Here is a 16199-nt window from a genome sequence, read left to right as displayed (position 1 = left end):
CCTTTTATGTGCACACAAGGAATGAGCTCAAAGGACTGTTTGTGGAAAATAAAGGTAGCAAAACTGAAGGGTATACATCTGTATAAAGGAGGCGGGGGCGCATCTGAGGGTAGCACCTGGAATTAGGTGGGCCTCGTGATCATTGTAGCAAAGAAAACAGCTGCCTTCTGTCCCCCCTGCCTTTTTGGACTTTCTGCTTACAGGGTCTCCTTGTCACTTGCTTGAAACCTACAGCAGCTAGTGTGACTTCACGGGACACACTGGTTAAAAGAAAGTTTCCAATCACTGTAAATCCTGAAACAGTTTCAGTTCGGTAATGGAAGACAGTGAGAGTCACAACTTCAGACTATTCAAAGATTTCTTCTCCCCCAGCCCAGCCTGCTCCACCTGGGGAGACTTCTTTCCTTCCTCCTCCCTCTGTCCCTTCCTGCCTTAGTCTTTGGTGCTCATGTGCTGTGTGTCAGGAGCCATTCTAGATCTGGGGATGCAGCAGGACACAGGCAGGATGGGCACTGCTCCATCCTCCAGGCAGATGTGCTGGAAGGAAGAAACAGTCAATATGGCGGGGGTGCTGAGCGGGAGGCTGGAAGGCGGGAAGGATGATTAGAGGTAACTCTAGGATGGGAATGGGTAGGGGTAGGGGGCCCTGTTTAGACAGCTGATCAGGGAAAGCGTCTCTGATGAGGGGACATTTAAGGAGGGATCTGAAGGAAGCAGGACTGCCAGCCCTTGGGCCCTTTGTGCCAGGCCCAGCTTCATGCCTTGTGGCAGGTGCAGTCCCAGAGGCCCTGTGCATAGAAGGGTCCTGCACTGGGCTCATGTTCTGCTGTCACTATCTCAAAAATCTTAATTTTCCAGCAAAGACCAGCATTTTCATTTTGTGAAGGACCCCAGGAATATTGTGGCCAGTCCTGCCTGAAGTTGGAGACAGAGGAGACATGAAGTTGGAGACAGAGGAACATTAGGGGCAGAGGTCAAAAGGTGGGACTGTGTTGGCGGCTGGAGCCTGGAGTGGGACAGGGTCTCATGGTGGGCACCCCTATTTCTGCCCTTTGAGCCTCTGCCCTCATGCCCACTGCTCACTGTGGTTCTTACCCCTTCAGGGAGGGGCTGCCCTGGTCCTGGGTCAGGGACAGCCTCACAAGTTCTTGACTTAGAAAGTGCTTTTCCTGCTTGGCAGGGCTTTAAAGCAGACTTTTTTTTTTTAAGATTTATTTATTTATGCATATATATGGGGTGTAGGCCAGAGGTGCAGAGAGTGAGAGGATTCACCAGAGACAGAGTGGGGAGCAGAACAGGCGGATCTACTGAAATATGCTGCTGAGGGGAGCAGTGGGTGAGTCATGTGGGTCATCTCCCTGGCTGGGGATCGAACTCAGGTCTCAGCAGTGGTAGCTTGATAGTGCTGAGACTTAACTACTAAACCACCAGAGGGAGAGGGGGGGCTGACTCTTTTTCTTGTTGGGGGGACACTTTCCTGGAAATTTTCCTCTGGTTTCCCCACAAAGAGGAGACTGAGACAGACTTAGGTGCAAGTAGTTTGTGTAGGAGGTGATCCCAGAAGGCAGAAGAGGGGGTGAAGGGGTGGGGAGAGTGAGAAAAGGAGGAAGGCAAAGCACAAAGGTGGGGGGGGGTAAGCGGTTGTCTTCCAGGTTGCTGTTTTAGGTAGCGCAGCCTGAGTTCTGGCCCGAATGTGGACAGAATGCCCGCAGAGTTGTTTTGTAGACATCATCAGGGGAGGGCTGTTCCAGGTGTTAACTGCCTGCCTGGTGGGCATTTGGGGTGAGCTGGGTCACCAGGCATGGAACCATCCACCACTGCTGAGGTGGACCAAGAAGGTGTGACCTGGACCACTCTTGAGTTTGCTGCACTGGGGAAAGTGGCTGCAGGGTCCCCCATCTGCAGATCCTTTGAGAAGGCAGAAGTTTCCACTATCCAGTTGCTTTTGCCTTCCTCCCACCCCCATTCCCAAGACATCCCAGGACACTCCAGCCTCTTTTCACTGAGGCTTTGTGGCCCCTTCAGGGAACTCTCCGCATCTGGATCTAAGGGTGCCTCAGGCTGACCTGCTCCTGTGGCCCAATTTGGGTCTGGGGGCAGCACACACCTGACCTGCCTGAACGGGCAGTTCCTCTTGCTGTTGCCCTGGACTCTGCTGCTTCAGACAGCCCTCCCCCTTTGGGGTTCTTGGGCAAGAGTCAGATACGTGGGTACAGCCACCCAACACCTCTCTGACAGGTCTCCTTGAAACCCCTTCACTAGGCTTAAAGCTAGAGGAAAGCCATCTCATCCCGTCCAACTCGCCAAAGAAACCCCCCCACCCCGGCCTCTAACTCCAGCCTCCACATGGGCTATCCCTGCACCATGCCTGCTTGGAATAGTGGTCTTGGCACAGGCACCCTGGGTTTGAATCCTGGCTCTGCTATGTGAATACGTTGGAAATTGCAACAAGCCTTTATTTTTCCATTTATTGGCAGAGGAAGAGAGACCAGCATTGAAATGGAGCAACAGTGCGGAGGTGCTGAGCAGTTACTATATGCCAGGCACTGTGAGCACCTCCCATGTATTATTTCATTTACCCCTCTCACCAACCCCGTATAGAAGGTATAATTAACCTGTTTTGGAATTGGGGAGATAGATGCCCAGAGAGGTTACATAACTTGGCCTGGGGAACACAGCTGGTGAGGAGTAGAACTAAGATGTAAGCTCCAGTGGAATATTTCTGTGTGCTTTCCTGCCTTGCTGCCTCCAATATATATATCCTTGCTTTGGGGAAAAGAGTAGAAGGTGTTCAGGACAGCTCAGGGCACCACATGTGCTTTCTTCCTCTTTCTTTGGGTCCATTGAAACCCTTCCTGGGCCTCCCCGGTGGCGCAGCGGTTGAGCGCTGGGTTGCGAAGCTGCCCGCGGCCTCTGCAGCGCCGGTTCGATCCCCGGCTGCTCCCCGGCCACCAGAGGAGGGTCCCACATGGCGTGCAGACCTCTCCTGCCGCCCCCTGCTCCCCTCAGCAGTGTACTTCGGTCCTTCTGCCTGCTCTGCTCCCCGCTCTGGCTCTGGTGACTTCTCCCACCCTCCCGTGCTTCTGACTGTACCCAGTGCATGTATAAACAAAAAAACAAACAAACAAATAAATAAATAAAAAAAGCATGCCTCTATTAAAAAAAAAATTAAAAAAAAATTAAAAAAAAAAAAAAAGAAACCCTTCCTGATGGTCTCCCAGGTCAGAGGCTAACTTCTGAGGCCTTCCGACTTCAGATAATTGACTGAGGGCTGCCAAGGATCCTGTCTCCGTGGAGACCTTGTTCCTCTAAGGGCTGAGCCTGTCACCCAGGAGGGCAGCTGGATGATGGATAGGTCCACTGCCAGGGTTCCAGGTTCAAAGGTTTCCAGGGTTGTAGGCTTTGGAGCTGTGGAGTTACTGGACCTCACCCAGATGGCCCGGGATAGGGCTGGGCAGATAAGGCAGGTTGCCTCAGCTGCCCCTTGGGGTTGCTCTCATTTTGCATAGGCTGGTAAAAGAGCCAAGGCAGAGCAGGACAGGGCAAGACACTTCCTGGCCCTACAGCTTCACTCTTTGTTGCCAGTACCGTGGAACAGATAAGAGCTGGGCAGGGATCCAGGCCTACCACCAGTGGGTGGTCCTGGTTAAGCAGCACCCTCCTGGGCCTGTTTTCTCATCCACTCAACCAGCTCATGGGCCTGCGGGGCATATAAGGAGCTTTGCATGGAGACTGGCATATGGCTGGTGCTCCAGAACCAACCATTAGGCTTATTTTTATCATTCAGCTCTCAAATATCCACAGCCAGCTTTCATGATTATGAGTTTTCTCCCCTAAGCATATATCCCAGTTTGTTCCCTAGCGCCTGTGTGACCTGGGCCACATCACTTCTCCGCTCTGGGCCTCAGTTTTTCTAGCCATAAAATGGGGGCCATCACAGTTGCCTCACAGGAATGCATAGGCCTGAATGAGATTAATGTAACAGTTCCCTTTCTGAACCTCAGTTCCCCAATTTGTGAAATGGGTTAATAGGGTTTTTTGGATCAAAAGAGGTTGTCAGCTGTTTAGTGTCTGGTTCTGCATATGGCAGTTCATAAACTGTAGCTTTAAAAGCAAGCCCAGAGGGAAAAAGAAAGAAAAAAAAAAGTAAAGACAAGCCCACACAGAGCAGGCATTCCATAAACAGAAACTGAATCCAAGTCACTTTCCAAGTTTTAAATTTTCTTCCCTGTGATAGATGGTATCCCAGCATAGAGAAAATAATTTCCACAATGCCTTCATTTGCCCATTTCTGAAATGGTTGGAGTTTTTGTACCACTCTTCCTGTCCTTCCTAAATAGGTTTGTCTGAACCGTGGAGGTAGGCCTGTTTCGTCCTGTCACATCATGGTTACGTAGATTTGTTATAATAAAGAAATGTGTTTTCTAGTACCTTGCATTTCACAAAGAGCCTTCATCTCTGTTGTGTTATTTACTTCTCCTAATAACCAAGTCAGGTTGGTTTCATTACGGCCATTTTATAGGCAATAAAACTGAGGCCCAGAGAGAACAAGGAGACCCACCCAAGGTCACAAGGTGTGTTAGGGGTAGTGGTAGTGCCAGGACTTGGGTCCTGTCTTTAGGCCAAGCCCACAACTGTTTCTCTTAAAGACCTCTAAGCTCCTGGAGGGCACAGCAGAATCTCCTTCCTAGAACTACTCCCCTTAGCGCTCTATCCACTAGGCTGTGTGCTCCCTCCCAAGGGGGTCTCCCCACTTTGCCTGGCCCACCCCACTCTACCTGTGCAGGCCTTTGCACACAGGGGGAGCAGTCAACCGGTATCATTGTCATTACAGCAGACCTACTGTGTGCAGGTATTCCTTCTTCTTCAGGTGCTCCCACTCCTGCGGTGGAGATGTTACCCCAAGGAATAGAAAACAGGTGTTTTATTTACTTTTTTTAAATTATTTTTTTTATTGAGGTAATGTTGGTTTACATTGTTATTCATATTTTAGAAGGGTAGGCTCCCCCTCCTTCAGGTGGTGTTACCACAGTGTCCCCACCACCGAAGCACCCGTAGCCCACGACCATAGTGCACTCCCTCCCGGCCTTGTGGAAAAGGAGTGTTTTAATAGAGGTTCAAACGTCATACCTTGGGCCAGACAGGTGAGGGACAGTTGCCCAAGCAGCGGCCTTTGGGCGGGAACTCAGTGTGTCAGAGGCAACGCTGGGGTGGGGCTTCCAGGCCCACCGATGGCGGCTGGGAAGCTCAGGCACCCAGAAGCAGCTCGTGAGGGGTGGGGTGTGTGGGTGTAAGTGGCCTGGGATTGGGGCTCAGGCTCTAGCTGGGAATCGGGTCCGCGCGCGGCTCCCCACTTGCGCCCACCCTTGCGGGCCAGCCAGGCCCCGCGGGGCTGGGGAGACGGGGCTCCAGTCCCTGGAGGTGGGTGCGGCCCCGCCGGGCCTCGGCAGCGCCCCCGCCCAGCCACGGGTCCGGGGCCCCCGCGGGGCTCTGCGCGCTCGCGTCCCCACCCGCGCCGCGACCGCAGGCCCCCCCGGGCTCCGTGGTCGCCCCCGCGGCGACCGCCCCGGCTCCGCCGGCCACACGCGGGGCAGCGCGGCGGGCAGCGCCCCGTGGGCGTGGCGGGGCGCTGGGGCTCGCCCGCGCGCGGGGCCCCGGAGCGCCGCTCCCGCCCGCCGCGGGTCCTCCCCCGGCTCGGGGCGGGGCCTCGCGCGGAAGCCCCTTTATCAGCCCCCGCGCGCCCGCCGCCCGCCGCCGCCGCGCCCCGCAGAGCTGGGCCGCAGGTACCCGGGCGGGAGCGAGCGCCTAGAGGGGCGCGGGGGGCGGGCGGGGTGCCCTGGCGGGACGCCGCGGGGCGCGGGTGCCGGTGCCGCGGCAGGCTCGGGGCTGCGTGTGTTGGGGCGGGGGGTTCCGTGGGAGGGGGTGACGAAGGTCGCGGGGAGCACCTCCTGCTCGGAGCGGGGGGCGTCTGGGAATCCCTGGAGGGGGCGCCGCTCTGGAGGGAGCAGGAGCCGCGAACGGGAGTCGGGCGGGAGGGGCGCGTCTCGCGAAGAGTTGGAGAAGCAGAGCCAGAGGGGAGCCGGCCGGGAGGGAGTGGGCAGCGGGCAGAGCTGACCCCGGGGGACAGGCCGGCAGCTCCCAGGAGCCACTGGAGGCGGATTCTAGGGGGACTCAGAAGGCAAAAAGGGGTGTGAGCGCTGGAACTGGGCGACCGCCTGGAGAGGGTCGGAGTTGGAAAACAGAGCTGGAAGCAGCCCTGCTGGACAGAGGGAGCTTGGACTCCCAAGAAGAACAGGCCGCAGGGGTGGGGAAGTCCCCTTGGTGTTAGAAAAGGGAAGGGGTGGAGGCTGCAGGCTTTGAGGACCCCAGGAGGGCAGTTTCCTTAGGGCAGGCTCCGCAGGCCTGGTAGAAGGGAGGAGCCAGGGAAATTGAGAATTTCATGTATTCTTAAAGCCTTGCCAGGAAGATGGGCCAGAACCTCAGGTTTTAGCTGCCATGGCACAGGGGCCTGTGCACCTGGGGGGGGGGGGGGCTGGGGAGAGGCTGCCCCTCTCCAGCCTCATTTCCCCTGTCTGGAGGAACCCTTGTCTTCCCCTTGCTTTTCTGCTCCCTGTGCTGGGCGACTGTAGCCAGCTCACTGAGCCTCGCTGGGCCTGCCGTCCTCCATGTTCTTCTCTGTCCTCGGAGCAGTTGTGAATCTGAGCAACAGGGAAAAATTCCTTTAAGAGTTATTTAGTTCATGCCGATCACACTTTTCAGTATACGTGCAGTTACAAAAACAAAAGAACAATTCCTGTTCAGTGTTGAAAGACTTGGAGGGACTTTTTTGAAAACACACTGGGCAGTGTGTGTGTGTTTGAGGGGGGTGGTTTGCATTGAGGTGGGTTACCCAGTTGCCAGGAGATCAGGAGGCCAGCCAAGGATGAAAACTTTGCTTGCATAACCTTTGGCAACGCGCAGGGTGCCTGGAAGCTGACCTCAGCAGATGAATGACAAGAGCACGGGTTTGAGAGTCAGACAGACTTACTCTGCCATCCTGGCTGGAGCTGTGACCCCAGCTGAGATGATGTCAAAGGGGCAATGACTCCAGTTGAGACCAGGCTTAGTGCTGCTGTGAGGGAGAAATAAAATGTGTGAGGAAGTTGTTTGTGAACAGTATCTTACTGTAAATTATTAATGTCAATGCCTAGTCTTATTAATAATATTTCAGGCTCTGTCCTGTTGTGTCATCCTTGTCAAGACCCCTCAGGAGGGTTTATCTCTGACAGCCCCAGTGTTAACACTTCACTGGGCTTATTCTTTTTATCTGAAGAGGTTAGTTGCCTTCCCTGGAAGATAAAGTTGTTGTTAAGGGAGTATGCTGAACAATCCAAGCCCAGAAAAGCAACAATGAATATTTTGCATGACAGGAAGGAGGCAAAAGAGGAAGTAGAATTATAAGCAAGTAATACAATAGTTAAGTATTAGTTAATTAACTTCCAAGAATGCAGGTTATTAAATCCCCTTGGTGTTATCTTTAGCGTCAGTGGGGCTTTCAGTTCTGTGAGGGTGGTGTTTTCACTGGTTTGAGCTCTAGTGCCCTGCACATAGTAGGTCTAAAAAGAATGTTGTTGGAATGTCACAGAGCTGGAGAGGCCCTTTGAAATCATTGGTGAATTCACTCTCCTTGGACATTTGGAGAAACAGGGGCCAAGAGGGGAAGGGACTTGTCCAAGGTCATGCAGGGATTAAGTGGCTGAGCCAGGACTGGAACAAAAAGAAATAGTGGAGCCAGTGCTGTGCCAGAGCCAACACCCAGCATTTGCTTTCACGAGAGTCTAAGAGGTAACAGTATTATTGCCGCGGACCAGCCCAGCAGTGGCGGGAGATTGAGACAATCTCAGGGTTATTATTGTTACAATAATAATAATAATAAACAATAATATTATTTAAATGTGTAACAGGCTCAGAAAGTTAAGGGACTTGAGCAGTCACACAGCTGTTAAAATTCCAGACCTGAAATTCTATCATAGAAAAATGGGGTTCTGGGGCTTCCCCTGCGGTGTAGCAGGTTGAGCACAGCACCATGAAGCTGTCCGCAGCCTCTGCAGCGCAGGTTCCATACCCGGCTGGCCAGCGAGATTCCCACATGGGGCGACAGACCTCTCCTGTTGCACCCACTTCTCCCCTCGGCAGTGCTTTCAGTCTGTTGGCCTATTCTGTTCCCAGCTCTGTCTCTGGTGAATCCTCTCACCCTCCCGCACCTCTGGCCTGTACCCCAGTTCTTGTATAAAGTTAAATAAATCTTAAAAAAAAGGGGGGATCCTGGCTTCTCTTGAGAGAGTGGCAAATGCCCTTCCCAGGGGCAGCAGCTCTCTCCACTCTGTGCTGACACCACCTGGGTGGCTTCCCTCTGGGGTGGGTTTTGTGTGGGTGAGTCCTGGCAGGGCAGCAAGCCTGTTTGTTTCATTCACCTGCACCAGCCTTATAACTGTGCCTGGCACATGGTCAGGCGGAGTAAAACCCGGGGAATGGGTGCCACCCAGGGCTTTCCCTCTCCAAAGCACATTCTCTGCCCCTTCCCTACAACCTGGTCTTCTGTTTTGTCCCTAGGAGTTTGGAGGGGCTCTGACAGTGTACTTCACATAGGACCAGGAGGAACTAGGGATGACAGGCCTTGGATGCGGAGGAGTGAGGTAACAAGGTTGACCCTGAGTTTAGGAAAAGGGGAATGTGAATGTGGAGGCCTGGGGACAAGGACGGAGCGGCTCAGACTGATGGAGGAGTCCCACTGGGGAACTGGGGATCTCAAGTCTGTGTCTCAGCCAAACCTCCTGAACCTGCATGACATGTCTGGCTGTGACGTGCTGTCTAGAGTAACTTTGGTTCACTGGGGCGCTGGGATTGAGGCCCCTTTCCCTGGGGATTTCACTCTCAACCCCTCTTCTGGGTCTGTGAGCAAGTACAGGTCTTCTGGGTTCTGTGAATCCAGACGGTTACTCTGCGTGGTCTTTGCTGAGAACAATTTGATTATTAAATAAGGTCATTGATCCCAAAAATCCAAATTCAAGCCAAATTCCTCTGGTCCCCAAATGTACCTTCAGAGAAGGGTGAATGTTTAAAGAGACAGAGTTAGCAAGCTAAGGCCCCCCCAAATCCAGGGGAACTAGCTAATGAGGGCTAAAGGCGGATGAGGTTTTTAGAGAACACTGAGCAAATCTCTCAGACTGAGGGGATTTCGAATATTACCACTCTTGTTAGAGTAGCGGTCATTTATTGAGGTCCTAAACGGTGCCCAAACTTTATTCTAATAAATGTAATCTTTGCATCAATCCATAAGGTAGATGCTATTATTTATTCCCTCGGAGCTAAGGATTAGCGAAGGCAAGTCACATGTCTTAGGACATGTAATTGGGAGGCAAACCTTGTTTGTCTGAATCTGCAGTCCATCTCCTTCACCAGCCTTTATAGTGCCTGCTTTCTCCCCAACTCCTAACTTCCTTCTGCTTCCCACTGACCAGGGAACAGAAGCCATTCAAGTTTGCCTGATATCCATCAGCCTGGATACCTGGTTCAGGCCAGCTTTGCCGGCCGGCTGTGTGATCTTGGGTAAGTCATGATTTTTCAGCCAGCCACCCACTTCTTCCTCCTTTTCCCCAGATGTTTCATGTCCAGCTTAGTGAGCTTCTTTCTGCTGCTGAGGCCTGGCCAGGAGGACAGTTTAGCTTGAATTGATGGGGGAGGGGAGAGGTATAGCTGTAGTCTTTAGCCCCACCCTCCAGTGACATCACACAAGACACCTCCAGTCCCTGGAAGCCCCGCCCCTAGTGACCCTCTCCTGGTGGAAGTGTCCCCCAGTGCTTGGCATCTGGAGAATTTGTCCAGTCCCACAGCAGAAGTCATCAGCCCTCCTCCCGGCTCAAGAGAAACCCCTAGGTAACGAGTGCAATTTGGGAGACCTAGAGGGGGTCATAGACCTGGGGTGGGGTGTGGGTCCTGGCAGCCAGATGGCCAGACTTCTTGGGGGATGTCCTGAAGGTGCCCTCTGGTGCCATCTCATCCTTCCACTTCATGCTTGGCTCCTGGCCCTGCTCCTTTCTTCTGGATTCAGGCCCCTTCCCCCTTCCTGTGGGATCAGAAGATAGGAACTAATTTGAAAATAGATCTGTTCAGGTGGAATGGGGCTTCTGGCTGAGGTTTAAAGGAAATAGGGTCGCAGGACCTCTGTGTGATATCCCTGGTTTCCATATTTAGGGCGCACTGTGTTGGGGAGAGAGTTGATTGGGAATGAGTTACCACCTGAGAAGGTAACTGTGAGTCAGGGCTTCACTGGTGTAGAGCAAATGGGTATTTGATACTGGGGGGAGACTGAGTCCCTGAATGCAAGTCAATGACTAGAAACCTAAGGACATAATTTACAAGAAGGGGCTTTGTTGCCTGCTTTAGATCAGTGTTTTCTGTGGCGTGCAGATTGGTGGCGAACAGTCTCGGTGAACTGGGTCCAAATCCTGGCACATATATGCTTGCTCTCTCTCTCTCTCACTCTCTCTCTCTCTCTCTCTCTCTCTCTCTCTCTCTCTCTCTCTCAAACACACACACACCCCTTGGGTAAATACCTCTAATCTCTCTGAATTTCCCTATTCTTAACATTAAATTTCAGCTGGTTATGTGATGAAAGTATTACTGGGAAAGGATTGTACTTGAGAACCAGCTACCTGCTAGGCACCAGGGGATCACAAAATAATGAGACTGTTTGCCTACTCGAGGCCACATTAACAGTTTTAATGCTCATGAGAAGTGTTGATGGTCAAAGTATGGGCAGGTACTCAAGTAGAAGGGTCATCATTGGAAATTAAGGGGGCCAGGGAAAGTATCACAGAAAAATGGGCTTTGAGAGATGAATAAGAGTTTCCTAAGTGGGCAAGATAGGGAAAAACATCTCAGGTGGAGGAAATAGCTTGTGCAAAGCTATACTCACATGAAACAACAGGGCAGGGGTTTGGTGAGGCTGTGGCTGTTTTTGAAGTGTGTTGTGGTTGATCAGGAAGGCTGGAAAAGGTAGCAGGGACCAGATCATGTAGGGTGATGGTGGGTCAGTCTGCAGGGTCTAAAACCCTCTGCAGGGTCTACAGGTAGAGGGAGTGGGCCTGTTGGCAAGGTCATTGTCGCCAACAGGTAAACACTAATGGTGACACAAACACAGGAAGAAACCATGGGGGCTGCTATGAGGTGTCTGACCCAGAGAGGAAATAGCAGAGCTGGTGATCCTCATTCATTAACGCAGTCCTCAAACATTCCAGTGCCTCCTGTGTGTCAGGCACTGTTCTAGGCACTGGATACATCAGGGAGTAGATCGTGAAGTCTGCCTTAGTTTGACTGCTCTCCTCCTAAACTCGGTGTAGGATTAAGGGGGGAGAGAGGGGAGAAAGAGGGAGGGGAGAGGAAGCACTGGGCATTCCCAGCCTCCCAGTTGCTGCTCGTGGGGGGTTAAAGGGTTGAGAGAACCAGCCCCCTGACTTTGCTCTGGCTTCTCTCCCAGCTCCCTGCCAGGCCCACAGCTATGGCCACCATGGTGGCCCAGAAACTCAGCCACTTCCTGCCCAGTTTGCGGCAGCTTCACCAATCTCCTCAGCCATCTGTGCAGCCAGAGCCTGTCTTCACAGTGGACCGAGCCAAGGTGCCCCCGCTTTTCTGGAAGCCCTACATCTATGTGGGCTACCGGCCGTTGCATCAGACCTGGCGCTTCTACTTCCGCACGCTGTTCCAGCAGCACAACGAGGCTGTGAATGTCTGGACCCACCTGCTGGCGGCCCTGGTGCTGCTGCTGCGGCTGGTCATCTTCTTGGGGACCGTGGACTTGGGAGATCCACATGCTCTGCCCCTCTTCATCATTGTCTTCGCCTCCTTCACCTACCTCTCCCTCAGTGCCTTGGCTCACCTCCTGCAGGCCAAGTCTGAGTTCTGGCATTATAGCTTCTTCTTCCTGGACTATGTGGGGGTGGCTGTGTACCAGTTTGGCAGTGCCCTGGCGCACTTCTACTATGCCATTGAGCCCGCCTGGCACGCTCAGGTGCATGCCATCTTCCTGCCCATGGCCGCCTTTCTTGCCTGGCTCTCCTGCACTGGATCCTGCTACAACAAGTACATCCAGAAGCCCGGCCTACTGGGCCGCACTTGCCAGGAGGTGCCCTCGGCACTGGCCTACGCACTGGACATCAGCCCCGTGGCCCACCGCATCCTGGTGTCCCCTGCCACGGACGACCCGGCTCTTCTCTACCACAAGTGCCAGGTGGTCTTCTTCCTGCTGGCTGCTGCTTTTTTCTCAGCTTTCATGCCTGAGCGCTGGTTCCCTGGCAGCTGCCACGTCTTCGGGCAGGGCCACCAAATCTTCCATGTCTTTTTGGTGCTGTGCACATTGGCTCAGCTGGAGGCTGTTGCACTGGACTATGAGACCCGCCGGCCCATCTACGAGCCTCTGCACACCCGCTGGCCTCAAAACTTCTCTGGCCTCTTCCTCCTCACTGTGGGCAGCAGTGTCCTCACCGCTTTCCTCCTGAGCCAGCTGGTACGACGTAAACTTGACCAGAAGACCCAGTGAAGAGGGTGGCAGTGGCAGGGAGGGAGGTTTAGTGGGGGCCCAGGGTCCGGGCTTGGCTCCAGATGGGAACAAGGCCTGGTAAAGTTGTTTGTGTCTGGCCGCGGTGACTCTCTGCGCACGCCTCAGCTGCCAAGGTTGGCGCTGGTCAGACCTAGGATTTGGGGATTGGCCCCAAAGGAGCTGCTGGAGTCCACTTCTGGGCCTGCCTTGATTCCCTGCCCTGGGAGAGGGACAGAGATCAAGATGTGGGCCACCCTGGTTTGCCTCCTCCCATTGCCACTCACTTGGGGTGAGGATGTGGGATCAGCTTGGACCAGGAACCTGGTTTGGGGTTTCCAGGTTATCTGAAAGGGGGTGAAAGAGCAGGTAGGACTTGGACTGTGAAGGTAGGCCCAGAAAGTGAAGGTAGGCCCAGAGTCAGATTTGAAGAGTCAGAGGGGAGACCTCAGCAACTTTCCTCTATCCAGATTTCACTGGTGGATAGGATAAGGACAGGCCCCGAATGTGTGTAGGATCTTACCTTGAACCCCAGTCTGGAATTTTGGAGCTCCAGAGAGTCCCCAAAGGTAGAAGATTGTGCCAGGTGGGGATGGCTCTCATCCAGTACCCCACACCGTACCTCTTCAGTCACGGTCCCAGATAGTGAGCCCCAAGCCTCCCAGTTCTGGTTTCTGTGTTCCCAGCTGTGGTTTCTGTCTTCCCACCTGTTCCCAACCTGTCTCCTTGCCCCTTGTTCAGGATTCAGTTGTCCATGCTGTATCCTGGGTCTCTGCTCGGAGGCGGGCCACTGGGTGAGCCATGTGGATCAATGCAGGACCATAAAGGTTTTTGTATAGAAATGGACTGTTGGGAGAGAAGCACTGAGGAGGGAATAATCAATGCTGCCTGGGACCCTCAGGGTCTTGGGCTGGGAACAATGGAGTGTGCAGATGAGAGGAGAAAGAGCATTCCAGGCAGAGGAAACAAGCCTATGCAAAGGCCCAGAGATAGAAGTTGTCTGGGGCTGGAGCCAGGGATGATCTGGACACTGATAAGTCCTGGATGCAATAAAGTGACTGTGATAACAGCTGCTCTTTGCTTTTTGTCTCCAGTCCCAGGGAGGTGGTGCTGGCTCCCCCAGGGATTGCTCAGATGTTGGCAGACAGGAGGAAGTCCTCTGGGGGAAGCTGGAGTCCCTGGGGTTGGGCACAGGGAGAAGGGAGATAGTGCCTAATTTTGGGGGGGCTGGGGCTATATATATATATATATATATATATATATATATATATATACACATATACTATATATATACACTATGTATGTGAACTCTTGTGGGGGGTAGGGGAGCAGGGGAACAGTTTTATTACTAAGTTTTAGAAGTTAAAAGAATGTTTAAAATATGCTCAATTCCACCTAATTTGACAAAGATTTTGTATTTTGGTCTTTCCTTCAATTAAGGAGGATTTTATGTTAACTTTTATCAAATTGTTATGTTAGCTTTTATTTTTACTGCAAGTTTGTTAAGAAAAAAAGGGAAAAAGAGACATCTGCATAGAACAGACTGTTGATCTTGAAGGACAAGATCTGCCCCTTTTATAAGATTGCTTTCCCACAGTACACGTGAGAATATATGTACAGTGAAGGGAAATTAAGAAGTACAAATAAGAAAAAACTCCAAATAAGAAATAACACTTTACTCCTATACTGTATAAGATTTTTTAAATTTCTTTTAAACTTTTTTTTTAATGTAGTTTAAAAATTTTAAAGTATACTCTGTGTGTGTGTGTGTGTGTGTGTGTATGTAAAGTTACCATCTATGGAGATTTTGATTAGGAATGGATGGTCGGTGTGTTTTTGAGGGGCTTTCAGAATTTGCAAAGTACATTCACGAAAGTTTCTCACTTGATCCTCTTTAAAATCCAAGTTCACACATAAGCAGTTAAGGCAGGACTGAAAGCTGGTTCTGGACTCCAAATTTTTTTTTTTAAATAATAAATTTTATTTTTATATTCCCCATACAATTGCAGCCCCCCCATTCTGACCCCAATCCCTCCCCTCCCGCCCCCGCCCCCCAAAAAGTATCTCTGGTTCATAGTTTTTTGTTGATTTTGATTTTCACTTTCTCATAGTTATTCATTTTCCTTATTTAAGTTTTCTAGATTCCTGCTATGAATGAGACCATCCGGTATTTTTCTTTTTCTTTTTGGCTTATTTCGCTGAGCATGATCCCTTCCAGCGTCTGGACTCCAAATTTTTAGCTTTCTTTTTATTAAACATTTTCTTAATCCTCTCCCATGTGGTTTTGTTATAGGACAGGGAGAGGGGCAGCCCAAACCCTGCAAACCTGCCTATTCTAAATGGGTTCTGCCATCCGCTGCATCAACACAAAACATAGGAGACTTTAATGAAAAGGAACTTTAATAAAACTAGGAAACAATACAGGTAAGGCAAAGGATCTAGTTTCTAAATCAAGCACCCAAATTTACCCATCCCCTCGTGGGTAAAAGTCCATCCAAATGGGATTGGCCCAGAGCAAGGCCCCAAGGCCTGCCACAAGTCTAAAGCATCTTCCAGTGGGGACCCACAGAAAAGGGTCACAAACAACCGGACAAGCCTGGAAGGAAAAGAGCAAAATCAACATCAAGATAAAAGCTGCCATTGTCACCTCCCCATGGGTCTCACCCACATCTGTGTCACCCAGTCCACGACCAAAAGACAAGCGCAGTTTCTTCACGTGTCTCTAGGCTCCATGCGCCTCCTCAGGTCTCCTTCTGGCTCCATCCTGCTTCTTTCCTCCGTCTCTTCTGCAGCTTCTCCTCTTCCTGCTCAGCTCCACCCTCCCTTGGGTGGGGCAGGGAACCTCCCCCTTTCCTGGGGACCACCCTGTTGCAATACCCTCTTTTAATTTTTATTCCACCATATCTATGGTGGCACAATCTCAGGGTGTAGTCTTAGGAGACAGTCTTTTTTTTAGGGTTACAATGTGTGTAAGAGAAGCAACAATTAGTCAGCAGCATTGTCCATGAATGTCCAGTATGACAGTTTCATTACTTAAAAATAGTCCATTATCCAAGCCAAAAGAAAAAAAAAAATCTGGAGAATTGGCTAAACAAGATAGCAAATATATCAAAATCACAGGGAAAAAACGTTAAAATGGTTCAACTGATGTAAAACACAAATTTTCTCAACCTTGATCCCAAACTTTTAACAGCATAGCAAAAGTTTGCAAACTAAATCTACTTTTAAACTATTTTTGGACCACCCTGTTGCAATTTCACAGTGATTCACGAAACTAATGAAGTCGGGTCTGCACTTTAACTATTTAGTGCGCAGACGACCCCCCCGGCCCGCCGGCGCAGAGGAGCCGGGGCCCCAGCCCTACTTTGGGGGTGATGGTGGGGATTCGGCGACGGGACCAGGAAACCCGACGCTCCGGAGTCATTATACATTCAGAAAGAAGGTGCACATTCCTTGTGTCGTGTCACGAACGCGTCCACACGGCGCCGATTCCGAACTACAACGCTGGAACCAGGAGATCAGGAAGAACGCGCGGGAAAGGTGCTCCGCGCACCTGGCAGCCGGACCCCGGTCCCCAACGCCGCGGGCGGGGCTTAGGGAAAGGGGCGGGGCTTGGGCCGGCGCG

General features: G+C 51.8%; 1 protein-coding gene across 1 annotated transcript; it reads left to right on the top strand.

Annotated features, from left to right (window-relative positions):
• Positions 1–11527: 11527 nt before the first annotated feature.
• Positions 11528–12577, top strand: PAQR7 (progestin and adipoQ receptor family member 7; the record flags this gene model as incomplete). The annotated part of the gene is made up of 1 exon (XM_084241672.1): positions 11528–12577. The coding sequence occupies exon 1, from the start codon at positions 11540–11542 to the stop codon at positions 12575–12577; it is 1038 nt and encodes a 345-aa protein (XP_084097798.1). The 5' UTR covers positions 11528–11539.
• Positions 12578–16199: the final 3622 nt, after the last annotated feature.

The sequence above is a fragment of the Talpa europaea genome (assembly GCF_964194135.1).
Source record: "Talpa europaea genome assembly, chromosome: 9".
Lineage (NCBI taxonomy): Eukaryota > Metazoa > Chordata > Mammalia > Eulipotyphla > Talpidae > Talpa > Talpa europaea.
The sequence above is the reverse complement of the archived record's forward strand: the minus strand, read 5'-3'. Positions and strand labels throughout refer to the sequence as shown.